Source organism: Pelodiscus sinensis, chromosome 1 (genome assembly GCF_052426305.1).
Source record: "Pelodiscus sinensis isolate ZL-2025 chromosome 1, ASM5242630v1, whole genome shotgun sequence".
NCBI classification, from domain to species: domain Eukaryota; kingdom Metazoa; phylum Chordata; order Testudines; family Trionychidae; genus Pelodiscus; species Pelodiscus sinensis.
Genome location: NC_143052.1, coordinates 187,577,972 through 187,600,024, shown reverse-complemented (window position 1 = coordinate 187,600,024; position 22,053 = coordinate 187,577,972). Strand labels below are relative to the sequence as shown.

The 22,053-nt window shown below is 42.1% G+C and overlaps 1 protein-coding gene across 2 annotated transcripts in view; it reads left to right on the top strand.

Moving 5' to 3' along the window:
* The window catches only part of URB1 (URB1 ribosome biogenesis factor), an 82,594-nt gene that overhangs the window by 5,742 nt on the left and 54,799 nt on the right, over positions 1-22,053 (top strand). For both annotated transcript variants that reach the window (XM_089773696.1, XM_075910757.2), the window contains exons 4-13: positions 3,341-3,473; positions 4,727-4,823; positions 6,384-6,469; positions 10,367-10,492; positions 12,403-12,533; positions 14,413-14,608; positions 16,636-16,773; positions 17,652-17,825; positions 19,063-19,192; positions 21,080-21,202. In XM_089773696.1, the coding sequence (XP_089629822.1) occupies positions 3,341-3,473; positions 4,727-4,823; positions 6,384-6,469; positions 10,367-10,492; positions 12,403-12,533; positions 14,413-14,608; positions 16,636-16,773; positions 17,652-17,825; positions 19,063-19,192; positions 21,080-21,202 (1,334 nt within the window). The remainder of the gene's footprint in view (positions 1-3,340; positions 3,474-4,726; positions 4,824-6,383; positions 6,470-10,366; positions 10,493-12,402; positions 12,534-14,412; positions 14,609-16,635; positions 16,774-17,651; positions 17,826-19,062; positions 19,193-21,079; positions 21,203-22,053) is intronic.

Genomic DNA, 22,053 nt, shown 5'->3' with positions numbered 1-22,053 from the left:
GTGTGAGGAGTCCTGCTTACTTTAGGGGGCTGCTCACAATGCATACATGTAGGCACATAAATACAAATATTTGCAGAATGGGGAGCTTGGCATGCTACAGGGAATAGTGCTGCAGTTGACTTTAACTAAGGCTGTAACTTTGCAGTCTCTTCCTCTGTTTACTTTGTTACCTAAATACATAATTCGTGATATGAAACCTGCCTAGGTGCCAGGGAGGTGCAGAGAGAGGCTTTCTTTTCTATTGCTCATGGAAACAAAGCAGAATACCATGCTGATGGCAAGAAATGTTGAGTTTAATAATTTCTTTTTCCAAGTCTCTTCACAAAATGTCATCACATTTGTAATAGAATTTCTCCATTAACTGAACTTTTCCTTAAGATCTTGGAGTTATCGTGAACAGTTCTCTGAAAACTTCCACACAGTGTGCTGCGGCGGTCAAAAAGGCAAATAGGATGCTAGGAATTATTGAGAAAGGGATAGAAAATAAGACACAGATTATCTTACTGCCCCCGTATAAAACTATGGTACACCCACATCTTGAATACTGTGTACAGATGTGGTCTCCTCACCTCAAAAAAGATATTTTGGCCTTGGAAAGGGTTCAGAAAAGGGCAACTAAAATGATTAGGGGTTTGGAACGGGTCTCATATGAGGAGAGGTTAAAGCGACTGGGACTTTTCAGTTTAGAAAAGAGGAGACTGAGGGGGGATATGACAGAGGTATATAAAATCATGAGTGGTGTGGAGAAGGCGGATAAAGAAAAGTTATTTATTCTCATAATAGAAGAACTAGAGGACACCAAATGAAATTAATGGGTAGCAGGTTTAAAACTAATAAAAGAAAGTTCTTCTTCACACAGCATGTAGTCAACCTGTGGAACTGCTTGCCAGAGGAGGCTGTGAAGACTAGGACTATAACAGAGTTTAAAGAGAAGCTAGATAATTTCATGGAGGTTAGGTCCATAAAAGGCTATTAGCCAGGAGATAGAATTGGTGTCTCTGGCCTCTGTTTGTCAGAGGCTGGAGAAGGATGGCAGGAGACAAATCGCTTGATCATTGTCTTCGGTCCACCCTCTCTCGGGCACCTGGTGCTGGCCACCGTCGGCAGATAGGATACTGGGCTAGATGGACCTTTGGTCTGACCCAGTACGGCCATTCTTATGTTCTTATGTTCCAGTCTCTTAAATGTGACAATTAATTTTTGATTGAATTTATTTCTTAATTTATTTATAGCCTAAGTCCAAAGGCTTCAACTACCATTTCTTCTGCTTTATTCCTTGATGGTAGTTGAGGTTTGGTGGGTGGTTCTTGCTTTTCTGCCTCATTTGGATGAGGGAAGGTGCTTAAAGGTTCAGGGACCCTGTCTGTGGCATTCACAGCTCTTAGTCAGCTCTTGGTAAGATCGAAATCTTATCTCTCTCACCAACACAAGTTAATCTAATAAAAGATGTTACCTCACCCACCTTGTCTCTCTGATATCATGGGACCAGCATGGCTACACCAATACTACAAAAAATAGTGTACCCACATAATAATGAACCCAAAATACAGCTATTGGAGAAATCTTTACAGAGCTTACTAAGAGATACTGCCCTTTTGAATTTCAAACAGGGTATTTTTACTTTTAGTAGCTCAGTTGGCCAATTGGAAAGGCCAAGGGGTTTGGCAGTCACAAAACAATTATTTTGTGTGTCATTTGCACCAGCGGGGTGCAGGACTACTCGCTCCCCCCCCCTTGCTGCCTCTATCAGAAAGAGGCAGCAAGGGAGGGGAAATAGGAAGGGGTGCCTCAAAGTGGCAGCGCCGCATGGAGCCCAGGGCCAGTGGGGGAGTCCCCACCTGACCCCGGGTTCAATGCGATGCTGCTGCTTTGAAATGCCATGTGCAGCTTGGGAGTCCCCAGCTGGCCCCGGGTTACATGTGGCGTTTCAAAGTGGCAGTGCTGCGTGGAGCCCGGAGTCAGCTGGGGACTACCCCGCTGACTTTGGACTCTATGCGGTGCTGCCGCTTTGAAACACTATGTGGAGCCTGACACCGGACTCCCCGCAGTGTTTCAAAGAGACAACGCCGCACGGAGCCCAGGGATCATGGGGCCAATGGGGGACTGCTTGATTCCCCACTGGCCCCGTGTTCCCCCAAGGGCTTTTACCTTTTACCTTGCTACACTTCAAAGGCAGAAGCATCCTTATCGACTATTTGATTAGCCAAATAATCAAAATTTTACATGCCTAGCATAGACTATAATGATTACAATAATTTGTTGAGCATATATGTTGTCAGTTGAAACATAAAGCAGTCATGTTTTTGAGGCATATTTCTGCTTTGTTTACACCTCAGAATTTTTTTGTGAATGATAATATTCCAATATTGGGACTTCAGGGCTTGGTCTTGCAGCTGTTAATAATGGCATGTCTTCACACATCAGTAATGGCTGCAGAATGCAGTTTTGAAATTAATGGCAAAATCCTGTTGATGTCAGTGGATGTAGGAATTGGAGCCTCTCCCCCGTATTCTGGAAAATCAATATTCAGGATCCCATTATATTTGTTTCCATTAACTCAGCATACACCCACAATGTATATATAAATTCCCTTTTGCCTACTTCTTCTATATCAGTACCTCTTAACTTTTTCCTTTCTTTACTCAGGTAGACTTCCACTGCAGTCACTGAGTATGAAATCTGAATGAAAACTGAGTAAGAACCTGAGTATTTGGTCAGGTGATAGGGACACAGTTCTTTTTCTCCATTCTTCAACAAATAAAAATAAGCAATAATAATGCTACAAAAATTGTGTGGAAATGAATTGAGGCCACAGTATTATAAACATTTATGTTGGTGCTTACCTTTACTGCCAAGGTAGTTTCAAAGGCACTACTCTGTACTAAAGTACATAAATAAGAATTTGGAGGCTCAAGGCCTTAATCTGAGAAATGTATTTTTAAAAACAGGTCTATGAAAATAAGATTGTCCAGAATTCTTTGTGAATTAGGGAAAAGTCACAAGCATTTTGCCCAAATTAATAACAGTGGTTGCTTTGTAAAGATGCTGGCTCTTGCATCCCTTATTGACCCAAGCTCCCATGGGCTGTGAGAGCTTTGTATGAAATAGGAATGCAGGATCAGTTTTGGTGTAGTTAGAACTTAGCTTTTCTGACACTGATGCTTACTCACTCTCAGACTCTGAAAGCTGCTCTGTGCCTGCAACTCCTGCTGACGTGGGTGGAAGATATGGCTGGGTGATTTGAGAAGTATAAATTCTCACGTTACAACATCTGCAAGGGTTTATGTGACCATCATTCGTGCAATAACTAGAATTCCACCCTTCCCCTTTATTCATATAGGATGGCTCGAGTATGCCTCACCATGTTGTCGGCCATGGTGGCACAGGGACCAGATTCTGCAAGGGATATCTATAGCCATTTTGATTTCAATCATAAATTCCTGCCTGGATTAGTGAAGAAAAGAGATAAGAAGGTAAAGTATCTGCAGGGGTCAGAAGAGCTGGCCTAGAGCTGTCTTTGGTTTACTTTTCCTAATTTTTTAACATAAACTTACAAATGCTTGTCCACTGTGTGTTCATCCACAGCTGCTCCTTTACCCATTTTCTTCCCCTTCTGTTTGATTGTTAATAATAGGCACTAGTGCTGGTCTATGCAGTTTCTCATTCACTTAAGTGAGAAACACCTAAAGGTCATGGATATTTCTTAGGCTATGTCTAGACTGCAGAGTTTTTCTGGGATACCAGAAATATCCTGGTAAAACTCTGCCACATCCAAGGAATGCATCTGCTTTTCCGAAAAAAAATTCGAAAAGCAGATGTGTTCTTTCGGCATTCCTGTAAACCTCGTTTTACAAGGAAGAAGGGATGTTCCGAAAAAAGTTTTTTTTCCTGACATTTGGCCCAGAGTAGACGAGCCAAATGTTGGAAAAACCCCTCAGAAAAAAGAATTGGAAAAAAATACGCAAATTGCAGTTCTCAGTTTGTGTGTCTTTTCCAAAACTCCCCCTCCCCCCGGCAGTGTAGAAATAGCCTCAGTGTCATTGTGGGAGATCTTGTACTGGCAACCATAGCAATTGCTCATTTCATTTTCATACCATGCTTGATCTGTGCCACCCTTGATCTGGGACAGATAGGGCGTGGTGTCTGAAAATTATAATGTCATAGGGAAAACTGGGTGAATTTTGCTGCCATGTATCAGGTAGCCTAGTTTATTGAGAAATGCTGCACTAACAGGCTGCAGATTTCATTTTCCAAATGGAAGTTGAGTAATTAATTGTTTAAAATCATAATTCAGTCAGATCTCATGGCCTTTATGCAGGCAGATTTCCCTTCAGTTTCCTTGGCATTGTCAGTACACCTCAGTCCTGAGCAACAGCACTTTATTAATCTGGTCTTTGGCTTGTTTTAGGAGAGAAACTGATCCTGAATAGAGCAACGAACTTTTGGGGATTTGGTAATATATCCAAATGTGGATTAGGGTCAGACCATTATACCACTTATCATGTGTGACATAGCCCAGTTATTCAAAATTTAAAAATTACTGAACCAACAAGCTTTCCTAACTGAATGCTGAGATATGAAAGTATCACCATGGGTTAATAGACTGTGGCTGACAAACTCATGTATTTTTTTCAAATTAATATTCTGGGGATATGCTTATATAATTATAAAACACTACTGCTGTAATAATTTATATGCTAAAAAGTGTCTTTTAATTTTCTTTTAGGGAAAACCAGATGTCCGTATGGCATATATTCAGTTTGCTCTCTCCTTTTTAATAGCTGGTGACAACATGATCCTAGTACAAGTGCTGGAGTTAAAAGGTACTTCACAATTACTGATTTGTTAAGAGTATCTTTTAAAAATAATGTTTAAAAATGTGAACCAAATAAACAGCATTGACAAGACAGGAAATTTGTTTTTAAACATTGATTTAAATAAGCTTATACTTTCCACAACACTAGGCTGTGCTAGCTAAAAATAGTAGTGATGTTATTGCTTATTCTGACTGCAAAGAGACTGCCAGATAAATAGGAAGGACTAGATGACACAATTCACAAAATATAAACTTATAGTATGTTTAGAACCACAAAAATCAGAAGACAGAGGCTTTATGGCTTTCAGATTTGTTCAGGCTGTAATAACATTGGTTGTGCTGCCGTCTTTTAAAGTGTCATATCTGAAAATCAGGTAAGATCTAGTTTTTTAACGCTGCACAGAGATGAATTTCACTGACAGCCTGTGCGAGGCCTATGTAAGCTCTTAGACTGGACTTTCCATGGATCAAAGAACCACTGTCTCTACCCGGTATGTCTCTTCAGCCAATGAGGGTCAACCCAGACTAGTGAGGGGGTTTCATGATTGGCGCTCCTTCATCTCAGTGGGGTGCAAGATTGTCATAACCAAGATGATTTCCTGAGATAGGGTAGTTTTGCTAACTGCACTTGAGTAACTAGAATTTGTGGGGTGTGCTGACTGAACCATAGCAGCACTTTCATTGGACGCAGAGGCATGGCTCTTGCAATGTTGTGTGCAATCAGCACGCACCTTGCTTCACGTGCCCTTGCTTTAAGTGTGTGTCATTTTAGTAATACCGGTAGGAAAAAAACGGAAGCGGGTGAAAGCCTGCAGAATCTGGCAACCCTATGTGTGCACAGTGCTAAACAAAATGTCTTGTGGGCTACACATAGGACCCCACTAGATCACAGGTTGCTCACCAGTGCCTTAAGCCCTTCTTTGGGGCTCTTTTTATGGAAGGACCTTCAGAGGATGTTTGTATAATCTCAGTATGTTGAGGAAAGACTGTACTAGCCTCACATAGAATATAGCTCATAGAACTGCAATAGGGAAGGAATCTGGGTTTTTTTAGCTAATTTAGGGTCTGCTTCTGAAAAGGCTTATCTGCACACTTACCCTACTAGGAACTGGATCCACTGCTCATTGAAGTTGATGGGACTGCTTCTGTTTATATCAGTTGTCTTTGGATCAGACCTTATAATTCATTCCATTGACTTCAGTGACTGCAGGCCCTTTGGGGCTGTCATTAACTATAAGTTTGCACAGAGCCCAGCACAAGAGAACTGTGACCTGGTTGAGGGCTCTAGGTATTAGCTCACTATAAATATTAAATAGTAACTGAACCAGCTAGCTGGCTAATAATTCTTACAATTAAGTATTTTATAAAAGGCAATGTCACAGCAGTTTGTTTACTGCTAAATTATTTATTCACCATGCATGCTAATACTGTTATTTTTGTTCATCTTTAAATACAATACAGAGATGAGTGACATGACATTGAAGACAAACAAGTATGAAATTAATTTCATATTCCAATGCTGCTTTTCTTCAGATCAAGACTCTAACATTTGAAGTGTTTTTTTTAGATTTCATTCCAGATATTCTTAGGACTGGATTAAAGGAAGATAAAGTATCTACTGTCAATCTTCTGCTTTCCACACTGGGAACAAAGGTATGGTGTGCCCTTGAAATGGCTTTGTCCCTTGCTTTCTGTTTTTCTAGCTTCTGAAGACAGCTTTGCAATGGATTCCCAACGAATTCCCAAACATTATGGAGAAAACATCTATTTATTATTCTGGCATTATGCTACAAAGCATCATCAGCATTTCTGTTCCTGAGTTTGTTCATCAGGGATTTATAATGGCCATAACATTGTTTCAGTGCTGAAGCTTGTAACATGGTGTTTTTAAGTACAATTTTAACTGAAATGTCCAAGTTGCTGAATTTAGAAGCTACTTACCGTGTGTTCGTAACATTTTGCCCACTTCCCCTCTCATTTCCCTCTTGGGAAGTGGAGTGTTGGATCCACAATAAGTGGGGGGCTGTTGGGACAAATAGGGTGCAAAGAATTGTCCTTCTCTGGTGAGTGAGCACATTTACTATAGATTTCCAATGAAGAACATAGTTTAGATACAGTTCTGCAACATCCCTCTCCCTGACTAAAGATATCTGTTATAGTCTGGATCTGCTTGCAGTTGAGACTGGGAGTCTCCTGATTTGGAGTTAGTGAGGTAGTCTGCCACGCACAACAGGAAAGAGTAACTAACAACATAAATGAAAACTGGCCTTTTAGTTTACAGGCCATCCTCTCTAAGGGCACGTCTAGACTACCCTTGGCTTCCGAAAGAGGATACGCAAATTAGGTGCAAATTTGTATATCTTATTCCGATTCCTTTTTCGGAAGAGGTTTTTTTTGGGGGGAAAATAAGCAGTCGAGGTAGGGTTTTTCGTGCAAAAACCCCCTTTTTGAAAGAACCCTTATTCCTCAAAACAGGAGGTTTCTTTTGAAAAAGGGGGGTTTTGTGCAAAAAACCCTGTCTAGACTGCTTTTTATTTTTTAAACCTCTTCCGAAAAAGGGATCGGAAGAAGATATGCAAATCAGCACCTAATTTGCATATATTTCAGAAGCCGAGGGTAGTCTAGCTGTGCCCAAGTCCAAGATTTGTTCCAAAAAACTTGGACTTTTTTTTAATTTTGGCACAACTTAAGAGCGGGGAATGGGAAAACTTGTAACCCATCAGTTCCTACAAGCGTCAAAGACTCTACTGAGGAACGGATGTATACTGGGGTGACTTACAGTGGGGACGCCATGTACGTTATGTTAAACTTTAAAAAAGCTAGCGTTGGGATTGCAAAATCAGGCCCTTAGAAATCAGGGAGTTCCAAAAATGAAGTTTTCTCCTGGATTGTTGGCTTTTCTGTGTTGCATATCTTGTTCTGGCATGTATCAGGGTTTCATTAATAACATAATCCATGGGGGGTTAAAATTTAACAAGGAAAAGAAGAATAAAAAAATATAACTGAGAAAATGTTATGGGGAAAATATTAATTTTTGGAAGTGCCTTGCTTGCTCTTACAGGGGTAATGCTATATTCACAGTAGTTTTATTACATTTACTTTAGGTGCAGTGGTGTGGTTTGTTTTTTTTTTTTTTTTTTTTTGCAAATGGGTATTGGGGAGGAGACACCTGGAACAGTTTGTTATGTGAAATGTATATGGTCCTCAGATTTTTCTCATAGAGCTTGTAAATTCTTTGAACTGCAGCTAAGAACAAGCCTAAGCTATCCAAATCCTGCTTAAGCAAAGTTATTGGTTGCCCAAAAGTCAGACGTTTCCCCTGAATGTCTAATTGAAGCTCAGAAGTGTGCAGGGCTCTGATTCTGCAAAGCTTCTATCTTAGCAATGGCAACTGGTCAGTGCTAGGCTAACTTCTGCTTGGTGCATTCGTGGGGTTACTTGGGTAACAACTCTTGCCAGCTTCCCCCAGTAGATTTTTTTTCAGTTTCTATATTCAGAGCAGAGCTTCCAACATATATAAACTCCACGGGATAGCTAACATTCCCTTCTCTTCAGATTCCACAGCTTGTAAGGTCTGCGCATTTTTCTAACAGCTTTCTAGTTCCTTGCCTGTAGCTAATGGGGGATTTTGGCATTCTAAAGGTGCTAGGAGATCTTTAGTCCACAGTGAGGCTCTAGTCCAGCAGGCACTTAGTATTCTAAGGGTGTGTCTAGACTACATGGCTCCGAGAAACAAGGTTTACAGGGGCGGTCGACAAAGGCTTCCCTTGTTGACCGATCCGCGTCTAGACTGCCACGCTGTGCCAGATCAGCTGATCGTCCGCACAGTGCAGCGGCCATTTTATGTTAATGAAGCGGGGATTACAGGCAGTCCCCGGGTTACGTACAAGATAGGGACTGTAGGTTTGTTCTTAAGTTGAATCTGTATGTAAGTCGGAACTGGCGTCCAGATTCAGCCACTGCTGAAACTGACCAGCAGCTGACTACAGGAAGCCCGAGGCAGAGTTGCTCTGCCCCGGGCTTCCTGGAATCAGCCGCTGATCAGTTTCAACAGGCTGAATCTGGACGCCAGTTCCGACTTACATACAGATTCAACTTAAGAACCCCAGGCGTCCCCAAGTCAGCTGCTGCTGAAACTGATCAGCGACTGATTCCAGGAAGCCCGGGGCAGAGCAACTCTGCTTCGGGCTTCCTGTAGTCAGCCGCTGGTCAGTTTCAGCAGCGGCTGACTTGGGGACGCCTGGGGCAGAGCAGCTGGGGTGCTGCTGGGTTACTCCAGTAGCACCGCTCCTCGGCGCTACTGGACCAACCCAGCAGCACCCAAGCTGCTCTGCCCCAGGCATCCTGATTCAGCCACTGCTGAAACTGACCAGCAGCGGCTGAATCAGGACTCCTGGGGCAGAGCAGCTGGGGTGCTGCCGGGTTGGTCCAGTAGCGCCCAGAGCGGCGCTGCAGGACCAACCGGCAGCGCCCCAGCTGCTCTACCACAGGCGTCCGGAGAAAAGCTTGGTCTTCTGGGGGGGGCGCACTAGCTGCACCCCCTCACCCAGCAGACCAAGGAAGCCGCGAGCGGCGGGACTAAGACGTGCCGCAGTCCTGCCGCCCGCATCCTCCGGGGCGAGAAAAGCTGCTCTGCGTCTCCCTGGTCTGCTGGGGGGTAGCTCCCTGGTCTGCTGGGGGGGCAGCCCCTGTCCTGCTGCCGGCGTCCTCCGCGGCTTTGCTCCCCGTCTCCCTGGTCTGCTGGGCGTCCCTCCGCTCCCGTCCTCCGGGGAGAGAAAAGCCCCATTTGTAACTGCGGATCCGACATAAGTCGGATCCGCGTAACTCGGGGACTGCCTGTATTTAAATCCGCGCTTCATTGACTATGTTGAGTAAACTACTTTACATGTCTCAGTTGACAGAGCCATGTAGTCTAGACACACCCTGGCTATGTCTAGACTGCAAGCCTCTTTCGAAAGAGAGCGTCTAGACTGCACGCGGAATTTCGAAAAAGCAAGCCGCTTTTTCGAAAGAAAGCACCCAGTGAGTCTGGATGCTCTCTTTCTAAAAAGCCTGTTTGCTTTCAAGAATGCCTTCTTTCGAAAGAGCACTTTCGAAAGAAGGCGTTCTTCCTCGTGGAATTAGGTTTACCACCGTCGAAAGAAAAGCCGCATTCTTTCAATTTAATTTCGAAAGAACGCGGCTGCAGTCTAGACGCAGGTGAAGTTTTTTCGAAAAAAGGCTACTTTTTTCGAAAAAACCCCTGAGTCTGGACACAGCCCCTATGTGCTTAAAGTAGGTCGAAACAGGAAAGGCTGCTCTCAGTATGCTAGGGAAACTGTGGGGGAGTGCTGCTTTCCCAGGTTGAGGAGAAAGGGACAAATACTTCTATTTTAGTAGAGAAGAGGGAGGTGTGTGAAAGCAATAGAAGTGCAGGGCTCTGATTCTGCAAAGCTTCTGTCTTAGCAATGGCAACTGGTCAGTGCTAGGTTAACTGATGGACACTAGTATTGTCCATTTCATAGTAATTTGCAGTATATAAAACACAATTTTTTAAAAAATTATTTTCAGGTGGTTCAAAATAAAGGTATCAGTAAGACACAGAAGGTGCGGTTTTTTACTGTGGAAGTGTTAAATCACATTGCTTCTCTTTACCGTTGGAATGGGATTACCGATGTCAGCACTGAGGGTGTCAAGGTATGGTAACTTTTTCATAAAATGTTTCTCATAACTCCTTGTCTTGTATTTCTTTCCTTGTTTGAGTCTGTGCAGCCCACAAACAGGTGGTATAGAGTGGTCCAGCTGGGGTTAGGGTTATTTCTGTTTATGATCTTAGGAAGAGGAGAGAGCCATGCCTTGCACTGTTTTAAAAAAAACAACAAACAACCTGGCTAGTTTGGTGGTGACTAGAGGTTCAGTCCTGAGAAGAGCGGCAGAGGGGATGTCCTTTTTTTTCTGACTACTTGAAAGGCATAGAGGGACCTCTATTTTGATGGTGGTTGGGATGTGGGGGCGGATGCTTTCTTTTCTCTGTCAAAATCAGGTACTATAGAACAGAGCTATTATCCAGGCAAAAGTGCTGCCTTTGGGGCATGTTGACACTTCAGTGTTCTTCTCAGTTTGGCTGTAGGAAGAACTTGCTCCCTATTTTAGGACAAGATGAAGAAGGAGAGAGCAAAGATTAGACTGTACAGTGCCTATCTCATTATCTTTCCCAGGTACCCAGTTTCCGTACATCAGATTAGGTTGACTCCAGGAAATAATGCCCCAGAATAAAGAGCAGTCTTGTCTTCGGGATTGATTCTGTTCTTGCTTTCACCGGCAAATGAGTGAAAAAATCATTCCTCTGAAACCTAGTACCCTCTAGCACAGCAATGCTTCTGCATAAGTCACTTTTGTGTTTACTCTACATAACCAGAACGGCATATGTTGTTATCTTTTAGTTCCACTTATACCGCATCTCAGATATTTCCATTCGTAAATCTAAAATTGCCTTTGGGTCTTCTGCAAAGCCTGTATAGTGGAATGAAAGACTCCCGTTGCTTTTGATGGGTTTTGTCTGGGGCCTTTATATCAGTATCTATTGATTTTAAAAGACCAACTCTCTCCATGAAAAGGTCTATCATTAATTGAATGTCTCTTTGTCAGCTCCTGTCTTGGTACCTAGTGTATATGCAGTTCACGTTTTAAGAAGCTTGTAAACTAGCCAGGGCCTGTTTCTATGAAGTATTTAGTAAAGAGCCATGCACACACGATACTACATGCATTCCAATGGTGAATTATTCAGACTGTTGCAATGTGAATCAAACTGCTTTGTCAGTAGGCTTTGTGTATTTCCCCTCAATAACTTGCCAATGAATTTTGCATTTGCAGAAGTCTTAAAATATGCCAGACATAAAATAATTAAATAGCCAGTCTTTGACCTGATACATTTTGTTGGTCTGTTCTCTCATTTTTGTGCTGTATCTGTAATGGAATTCATGCTTTTTTTTCTTTCCAGGAGACTTAGCAGTGCAGGCTATTCAACTTTCATGTACTATATTAAAATTGTTCTATGAAGGACCAATATCTTGACCCAACATTGGCTCAAGGAACATGTTATTTGTTTTGTATGCTTCGTGCTGATAGCATCTGTATGATTTCAGAGATAGCTTTCTTGCACTGAACATTTAAAATTCATTTTTAAATCTTAATTTTTGTAAAGGGATTATGGTCAAACCATAATCCCTTTATAAAAATGACACACTCACATCTCTGTTTAGCTTCATTTTTCAGTTTGTTCATCTGGCTTGATTTTCTTTTCTGTCCTTATTTTTTTTGCCAGAAAGTCCTAGGTGACAATGCCTTATATTTAATAAAAACACTCCCAAATTATGCAATTTGAGTTCTATGAATAGAAGAAATCCTATATTATTGAATGTGTTTAATACACAGGTTAAAACTTGCCTTGTTAACTTAACCAGAAACTAAAATGAATAAAGTAGGAGTTGTCTGTGTAAAAATACAGCTGTGTAAAATACACACACAAGTGAATTTGTTGTAAGATTTTCTTTAATTAAACTAACAATTAAAATGTTTATTTTTCATAATTCCTATGTACCTTATAGATTACTCAAGACCCTGAAGAGGCAGGAAAGGTCATGGTAAGAGAACTGGTTCATAACTTCTTAATGGACCTCTGTTGTTCTCTGAAACATGGCATTAATTTCTATGATCGAAGCCTTGGCACATCTGGCAGGTAAATTAGCAGGGCTTTTATGTCTATATTCATGGGGGGGCGGGAGGGGTTGGGGCAGCTGGGTTTCCAGTCTCTATTTCATAATTTTTTTTTAAGGCCAGAAGGGCACCATTAGTTTGACCACCCGCATAACACAGGCTGTAGAGTAGTGGTGTAACTGCAAAGATTTCATGTGGTTATACAACTGTTCAGTTACCCGATAGCTAACATCCCTAATTTAAAGTAATGGAGAATCTACTATATCCCTTAGGCATCTGTTCCAATAGATAATTACCCTCCTTGCTTAGAAATGTCTGTCTTCCAGTTGAATCTTTTTAAGCTTCAGTTTCTAGACATTGGATCACATTGTATCTTTTTCTGCTGGATTAGAGATCCCATCAGGTAGTTTTTCTCTGCCTAAATCAGGGGTGGGCAAAATAGCCTCCGCAGGCTGGATCTAACCCGCCAAGCAGGTTGACCTGGCCCGTGGAGGTCCTGCTGCTTTCCCGCCCCCAGGCCAATCAGGACCTAGGGCTGGGGGAGCGCACGGCGCTTAGTCAGCCCTGGCAGTTGACTCTAAGCGCCATGTGCCTGCTGGCAGGGAGAGACTTTGTGCTGCCCTCAGGACAATCAAAGTTAGAAGCGCCACATGCTCCTTGCAGGGTGGGAGGAGACTTCACACACTCTCCTCACCCCCAAACCCTGATTGGCGTGGGGGTGGGAGGAACATGCGAAGTCTCCTCCCGCCTTGCTAAAGGGCTTGGCACTTAGTCACCCACAAGTTGCTGGTCAGCTGGTGGGTGACTCTAAGCACGGTACAAGGTGGGGGGCAGACTCCAGACCGCCAGAGTTGTGGGTGCCTAGAGGGATCCCCAGCTGTTCAGAACAACTGGCGTTCTCTCTGGGGAGCACGGGGGCAAAGACTTCACGTGCTCCCCCACCCACAGACCAGGCAGGGTCTGTGGGCAGGGAAGCAGGGAAGTGCCCTGCCCCGCCTCTTCTGCCTGAGGCCCCGCCCCTCTGGGGCGATCTGGGGCCACTTAAAAAATTTCTAAAGTGGTTCCCGGTCAAAAATGATTGTCCACCCCTGGTCTAGATTTGATTAAGTTGCCTCTTAACCATCATGTATCACTTCAGAGGCACTGAACTTAACCAGTTTTCCAGTTTAATGTAACGCTATAATTCTAGGTGTTCAAGTTTGTGAAACGTGGTTAGACATTTTTTTAATATCTCAGTTATAACTGTATTGATGAGGGCTCTGTTTTAATTGCAGTATATCATATAAGAGATCTTTAGCTGTATTCTGTTTTCAGTTACACCAGTATAAATCCAAGCTATGTCTACACTATAGAGTTGTTGGAAAAAACTCAGAGCGTCCACACCTCAAGGTTGTTTTTGTGCAAAAAAATCCAAAGAACAGAGGGATTTTTTCCGGCGTAGGTATTCCTCATTCTACGAGGAAGATCGCCTTTTTGTGAAAGAGTTCTTTTGCAAAAAGGTGTGTGGGGACAGGGAAGATGGGTTTTTTTGCGCAAAAGGAGGAAAAAGCACAGGTGCCCTGGTGGCCATTCTGTGCATAGCAGTCAGAGCTTACTTACCAGAAAGCGTCCATGCAGTCTGGACGCTCTTTTTTGCAAAAGCACATCGCTTTTTCGATGAGCTTTTGCAGTGTGGATTTGCTCTTGCCCAAGAAGCCTGCAGTCTAAACATAGCCCCAGAGTGATTCTGTTAATGTCAATGAAGTTACTTGGATTTGCACCAGAAAAAATTAGAGTAGAGCACAATTTGACCTCTTGTATTATAGCATCATTCATATTGAGTTACTGAACTAGTGGACAACTCAAAAGTATTAAAATTATGACTTTTCTCTTCCTTCTCTCCCAAAATGTATTGTTAACAGAGGAGGAAATTTGGTGCTTCTGCGCTTTCTGCTGAGTTTAAAAACTGCAACAGAGGATGAGATGGTTGCTGATCTTATGGTGAATATTCTTAAAGTGTGCCCAGATTTACTGAATAAATACTTCAAGGAAACTCAATATTCCTTCATTCCAAGAGTGAAATCAACCTGGCTGGACAATATTAAATTGCTAAGAAAGGTAAGAGAAATATGAAAAATTCATGCTTTTTGTATATTAAAAAGACCAGGATTGATGCTAAGATCAGCATTTTATTTTGTTGAAACAAGAACTATGATTTTGTGTGATTATGTAATAGAAATGATAGAAAAGTCAGACCCCTTCATAACCTACCTAAAACCAGTTAACAAGGAAACTTTAATATATTGGGCTGTTTACCCTTAACTCCATCTGTTACAGCAGGGCATTCCATCACATTATTAGTACTGTGCAAAATGGATCCTTCTTGGGATGCCCTGCGATACTTGGGTTAATTGGGTTATATTGTGGGAATAATTTTTCAAGGTTGACTTCAAGTTGGTCCAGGTGCTCAGCTGGTATAAATTGAGGGTGCTCCATTGACTTCAGTAGCTCTACATTGATTTACATCAGCTGGGGATCTGGCCTCTTATTTGAAAGAAAATGTAGTTTGGTGTTAGAGGAGACTGTGCCTTAGTTGAGGCTTTTATGGATGAAGATGTAGTGTGTTCCCAGCTGTGCACATATACTGCTTAGTCCCTTCACTAAAAGGCAGCAAGACACTTATTTTAAATAACTAAATGATTTTAAAAATCAAACCAGATCCAAAGGCCCAACTACAAAAAGTTAAACTTTTGTGGTTTAAATGACTTACACAGGAAGGAAGGATGTAAGGGTTCTGAAACACATTCAGCAATTGATGTTATGTTAGGAAAGATGAGACAGGATGCTGTAAAATAAATGTTGAAGATGGTAAAGAAAAAATAGCATCCTGTTTTATGTGGATGCTGAGTAAAATGAGCTGTAGCTCGGAGCCATGGCATCTTTGAGAAGGGTAGATGTAAAGTAAGTGAGAACAACATTTGGTAAAAGGCCATTCTGGGAGTAGAAAGAGGTATAAACATGTAGCTAAATTGGGAAAGAAGAAGTTGGCATAACAGTCTGTTAAAAAAATGCCAATGAGGATTTGGGTTTTCAAGACACAACAGCACACGGCTAGTGAATCCTTTTGTCCTTTTTGTATATGCCTCTGTCTTTTTTTTAATCTTAAAAATAGCTGAGTGGTTTATAGAACAGGGCTTTCGAGGATAATTGACAATTTTTCTGCGGGTTTCCTATACAACTGAACGTAAAGTTGGTGTATGCTCTGTAGGATGTACTACTACTCATTAGCAATCATCATTGTAGAATGACTGTGTTTTAAGTGTGTATGCTCTATTGTTAACTTTTGAGTGAGCTTGTCATTGCTTGGAATCTCACATTTAGTACTGTTAGTTATCTCTGACAAATGATATTGGGATGTAATAGTATTGTCGATTAACTGATTAACCCATAAGCAAAAGCTTATAGGTTAATGCTATAGACTACACTCATTTCCAGGGCTCGACAATTTATGTAATCTACCCGCCCATGGTGAGTAGATTACAACCCAGAAGAGCCGGGTTCTGGCGATCTGTGCATGCGCAGAATGCCAGACAGCGTGGTTGGCGAGCGAGGCTCTCAGCGGTTCGGCGAGCCCTGCTCATTTCCTCCTCCCTCCCGCCCCCAAACCAGTGAATTTTTTAGTAGGCTGGTCAGCAGCCCGGCTTAGTAATGGCTCACACCAGGTCCAGGACCTACCTCCGCTGTGGCTCTGCATTTAAAGTGTATTAGGAGCCAGGCGGGCAGGCAGCCTGGCTCAATTCTGGTTTACGCTGGGTCTAGGAGCTTAGACCCTCCCTCCAGACAGAGGCTGCTGCCACCCCGCACTGCTGTCTCTGCCTCTGTGTCAGAGACAGCAGCACAGGGCAACAGGCAGCCTGTCCACAAGAGGAGCTAGTTTTTAAACTGGCTCCCCTTGTGGACTAGTTCCCACGAGGCACCCTGCACTGCTGCCCCTGGGGACTATAGAATAGTTGACTAACTGATAAGAAATCATGAGGTTACTCGACTGTTCAGTTAACTGATATTTAATATCTCTAGTTTGTAATGTGTTCTGTAGTATTGGCTGCCATCTGCATGATTACACCAGTCTTGTATTTTTATTTCAGGTCTATGAGGCTCAACCAGAGATTTCCAACTCCTTTAAAACTACAGAGTTTATTCCGCTCCCTAGATTGCTTTCTATGGTGATGGTAACAACAGTTCCTGTGGTGTGCAATAAAGCTATGTTCACCCAAGGATTAAATGTAAGAGCATTTTCTTGTCTCAATGTGGCTTTTCCCAAACAGCCTCCTTAGGGTTAAGGGTGTGAAAGATGATCAGCCAAGTAATTTTTAAAATAAATTATCAAATTTTATGAGCAGTGGTTCAAATAGTGACCCCGATTTGAGAAAGCACTTAAACATGTGTTTTAAGTCTCCCTGCCTGTTGCTTCTCCTTGTAAGCCACAGCTGTGCGAATGCTTGCTGGCTGTAAGGGCTGGTGTTTCTTCTACTGCTTGTAGTGAGAACCCAGTGTCTCTCTCTAACAACCCACATTTTAAGAAAAAATGATCTTGTTTAAAGTTTCAACATATAGTTCAGGAAAAATACAGGTTGAACATACCCGGTCCAGCAGACTTGGGATCTGACCTGTCCCGAACCATGGCATTTGCTGGACCCGGGAGGTCAATGCCAGCCCCTCTGCTGCTGCTGGCTGTGTGGTTGCACCATGGCGGCAGCAAAGGGGCTGGCATTGACAGAGCAGAGGTGTGGGGGCACTTGGGAGAGGAGGCAGGTGGCTGCAGAGCCCCGTGGCCTGCACTTCCAGGCCCTAGCCACAGGACTCCCCAGCCCCATGCCACTTCCCCCAAATGCACGTCCCTGGTTCTCCCTCTCCCTCCCTGAGCTTGAATGCCACAAATCAGTGATTTGCGGTGCTCTAGGAGGGCAGGGAGGAGTTGCCGAGCATGGGGCCCCCAGCTTTTCCCTGTGAGTGGTCCAGTGTTGGAGCACCCACCTGTGCAGGACCATAGATGTTACTGGAGGAGGGAAGTCTGGATTATAGAGGTTCAACCTGTGGTTTGATTATAATGCATAGGGAACAAGCACTGTAATGTTGTTAATTCAGCCTCTCTTTCTTTTAGTTACCCAGCAAAACAGTGAAACACACCATCTTGTCCCTTATGACAACTATTTTGAGAAGATCCCTGAAAAATATTGAACACTGTTTGAATGAGGAAATATGGCAGAAGTCAGAAATCTACACTCCACTGATGATGCAGGAATTTGTCCAACTGTACAGAGAAGCCCTTAGCAAGGTGCAAAATAGAAGAAGATATAAAAAAAACCCAGCGTGGGCCTAGAATTATCCATTTGCACTAGATAACTGCACCAGTGTGCTCAGGCACCCTGCCCTTGATTTATTGTATCCTGGGATCCAACCAGATGGAAGTTCCTAGGTACAGGTTGAACCTCTCTGGTCTGGCAGCAACCGTGGTCCCAGATGCATCACGACCAGAGAACCCCCGGACCAGAGAGCCCTGGCTCGGGACAGCAGAGTCCTGGCACCCTGGGGTCTGGGAGTGCTGGCAGGCCTGTGGCTGGGCATGGAGCACCAGTGGCTCCAGGGCTGGCTGAGGAGCTGGAAGCCCGGTAGCCCAGAGGCAGAGGAGCCTGGTGATTTGCTGACAGATCCCATGAGAGCCCAGAGCTGTGTCTGTCAACAGAGGGACCAACCTTCTTTGGTCCAGCAAACTCCCTCCTTTGGGACTGGTCAGGTCTCGAGGGTGCTGGACCAGCAAGGTCCAACCTGCATTTTATAGTCATTTTTATTAAATGTTAATAATCAGTGCTGTATGTAGTAGTGCATGGCAGCTAATAAAAATGGTCAGCCAATAAAATTCTGTTCTAAGATGAATTCATAACATTGGCAGCTAGTGTGCTAGTATGGAGGAAAACTATTAAAATTAAGCTTCAGAGGGGTAGCCGAGTTAGTCTGTAACAGAAAAAACTTAAAAAACAACAAATAGTCTAGTAGCACGTTAAAGACTAACAAAACATGTAGATGGTGTCATGAGCGTTCGTGGGCACAGCCCACTTCTCATGTTACCATCTACATGTTTTGTTAGATTTTAAGGTGCTACTAGACTATTTGTTGTTTTTTAAGTTTTTCCTATTAAAATTAAGAGCAGCTTTTTTGTAATTTGGTACCAAATTCTGGTCTCCCTTAAAGTCAGTTGTAGTCATTGAAGTTCATCCAGATTTACATCCAAGTAACCAATAGCAGAAACTGGCCTTTAGTTTGAAAATGTCTATTATGTTGAAATCTAGACAGCCAAAAAGTGCTTAAAACCTGGTAACATTTCATATTGGGTTTTGATATGATTTTTTCCTATGGTTATGCTCTGCACAACTGAAAATAAAAATGTGATTTTAGTTTGCATTCAAACTGCATAATATAAGCAATTGTCCTTGTCAGTGCATTAGGAATATTTGCAGCATTGTCCAGCACTGAAAAGCTGTTGTTGTTTTTTTCTCATGTATATTCTGCCTTAGCTTTTACCCGATATGAACAGCATAGTGGCAGTCTGGCAGTCACTTCTAAAACAACAGAGAGCACAACAGGCTGGGGAGAGAGCCATTGAGGAGGAAATGACTGAGATCACTGAAACAGATGAACAGCACGGTAGGAAAATATTTGTAGGCATTATATCCAAAATGTATATAAACAGTGAAATCCTAGCCCCACTAAAGTTAAAGGAAGTTTTGCCACTGTCTTACCGGATCCTGGATTTTATCCTTAGTATTTGATATTCAGTCAGTTTGGTCCTTTGGTAGGCTAATCAGACAAACAGAAGAATATTACATACTAGCAGGTGTGGCCCATTGTTGACTAGGTAAAGTCATTTTGCATAAGTTACTCTTCTAGGAAAGTTCAAGAAACGATATAGATGTCATAGATTTTTTTATTAATGTGCTTGCTAAAGAAAAGTAAGAGAACAGTTTTAAATTTATAGGATTTCATCTTCAAACCTTTATTCATTTTATTGAATAATTAACATACATAGTAAATTTGAATCAGAAACTTGTAAAGCTTCCATTACTCTTTTTGTAATTAATTTGAATTACTTTGTGATTTGTAATAACAATTTTCTTTGCACTAAAATGACAGTTGAATAGGCAACTCGATTTTAATTTTGTTAGCAAATATTTTTGATGGGCTCTAATCATAATAGTCATGATTTTTTTCCAGTGAAAAACAAAAATAATTGTTTAAACCTTTCACCCAGCATATTCCAGTGTAAAAAGTAGTGCATTCAGCTAATTTTAGTGGCAGGATTGTTTATGCAAAATTTGGTGTCTGTAGGTAATCGTGAAGTATTACTTCATTTGTGCAAACTTATCTACAAACAAACTCTTTTAAAACTGAGTCCTTCTACAGGAAATTGAAACTAGTCTTGCCCCCTGCAGTCCAGCCAAGTATTGCTAAATGGCCTCCATGTCTTAATGTGTTTTCTGTGCACACATTCTTACTTTGTGCCCTGTCAGGGTGGCATGTCCCAGGCTGGGAGAAACACTTGTGTAGCTCTTTGCTATACAAAACCTCCTCTCCTTTCATACAAATTTTGTGAGCAGTGAAACAATTGGTATTTTAAGTGTCAGTATTATATCATTAGTCTCTGATTTAGCACTTGTTGAAACAAACAGGGCAGTTCATGCCTAAAGAGGGGTTGTGTCAGGCTCTCTACCAAGTTAGGTAGGCTCTGCTGCATCAGTTACTTGTAAGTCATGATTTCATGGCTTTCTTTGCAGCCATTGCAGCAAGAGATTTCATTTTTTTTAACACTTAAAAGATGAGAGTGTGGAGGATAGTTGAAGAGTCTGTTCTCATCCAGTTTTCATACCTGCTTAGGCAATGGGGAATGTTTCACACTTTGGGAAATGCTGGTCAACATGGGGTAAAAAAGGCTGTAAAGAATTTGTTGGCCATCTTTATTTATTTACTTACACTACCAGTTGTACAACAATTTGCCTTTATACAGCGTCGCATCATAGAAGCTGTCAGTAAATCAGAAAAATAGTTTAGACTGCTGAAATGCCATTTGCCTAAAAGTGGATGACTGCTGTACATGAGTGATGGTGTTTCTGTTGTACCTGCTGCACGTCTTATAGATACTCAATAGTCTCCTTCTAAGGCTTCACATTTGGAGATTCAGGAACCAAATTAATGATCAATATTACCTAAAAAACCACAGTGAGTGTGAATGACAGGGGAAATATTTAGTTTCGTATATGTGTATTACTCTCACAGCAAATACGTTAATAACTTAGTGCAAGTTGATAACTTAATTGGTTGCTAAGATAATAAAAACATACTGATTGAGTAGTAATTAAATCACAGTGTTTTAACAACATGTGCTGCAAAGAGCCACTGGAGACCCCTTAAAGAGCCACTTGCAGCTCAAGAGCCATACACTGAAAGTCACTGCGTTACAGTGTTGTGAGATTACTTTTCCTTCAGACAAAGGAAATGCACAAACTAATTCTGAATATATTCTCTGTCTGTGTTCAGGCTCAGATGATGCAGAGACCACTCTCCTAAAAGCTGTGTTACTTCAGGTCATATGCCTTTGTCAGAAGGCTGTTCCCCACTTGGTAGCTCAGAGCAACTTTGATTTCAGCAAGCTACTAAAAGGTATGTTAAGGGTATTTAAATGTTTATCAGCTGACTAATGAAAGCACAAAAGCTTCCAGCAGGAGAGGTTGATCACTTTTCTACTTAGTAAGAGGTTGATCACTTTTCTACTTAGTAAGAGGTTGATCACTTTTCTACTTAATGTTATCAAAAGAGTAACTTGTTTTAAACTCTCTATTACATTACCATTTAGTTTTGCAGCATGTGCCGGGCATGGCATTTTACAAACAAATGTAAAATGACAAGATCTCCACCCCAAGGTTTTAGCTATAAAACTATAAATATTAAGAGTTACAGGGGCATTGGTGTCTGGAGTGGTTCATGACTGTGAATGCCAGCCTCTGGGCAGACTGTCAGAAATGCAGGGCCAACTGGTGCAGTGTTCTATAATTAGATTTCCCCAACCCAGTAACAAGTGTGAACTCCTGGATCACTGTATTGGTGTTACCATGGAGTCACAGGCATATCCTTGGGCACTCCAGTTTATCTTGCCACTCAAGCTGTCTGGGCTCAGTGATAGATATTCACTTATCTAAAAATAAAATACTGAGGTTGTTCCCAGTCCCACATGGCCAGTCATTTACCCACATCAGTTTGTACTTTAGATTTAGCATCAAAGACAAAGCTGATAGCCAGTCCTGTAGTAAACTAATGATTTATTAACAAGGGCAAGAAATGAGAGGGTTATTTACATGTTAAAGCAGGCAGCTTATAAGCACAAATGAGTTACGATGTATGGTTCCAAAAGGTGACAGAGATATAGTCATCTGTTCACTTAATGTCATTTGGGCTAAACTAGGTTGATCTTGGAGATCTCTGCTTTTGTTTCTTAGCTCCAGCCCTGTAAGAAT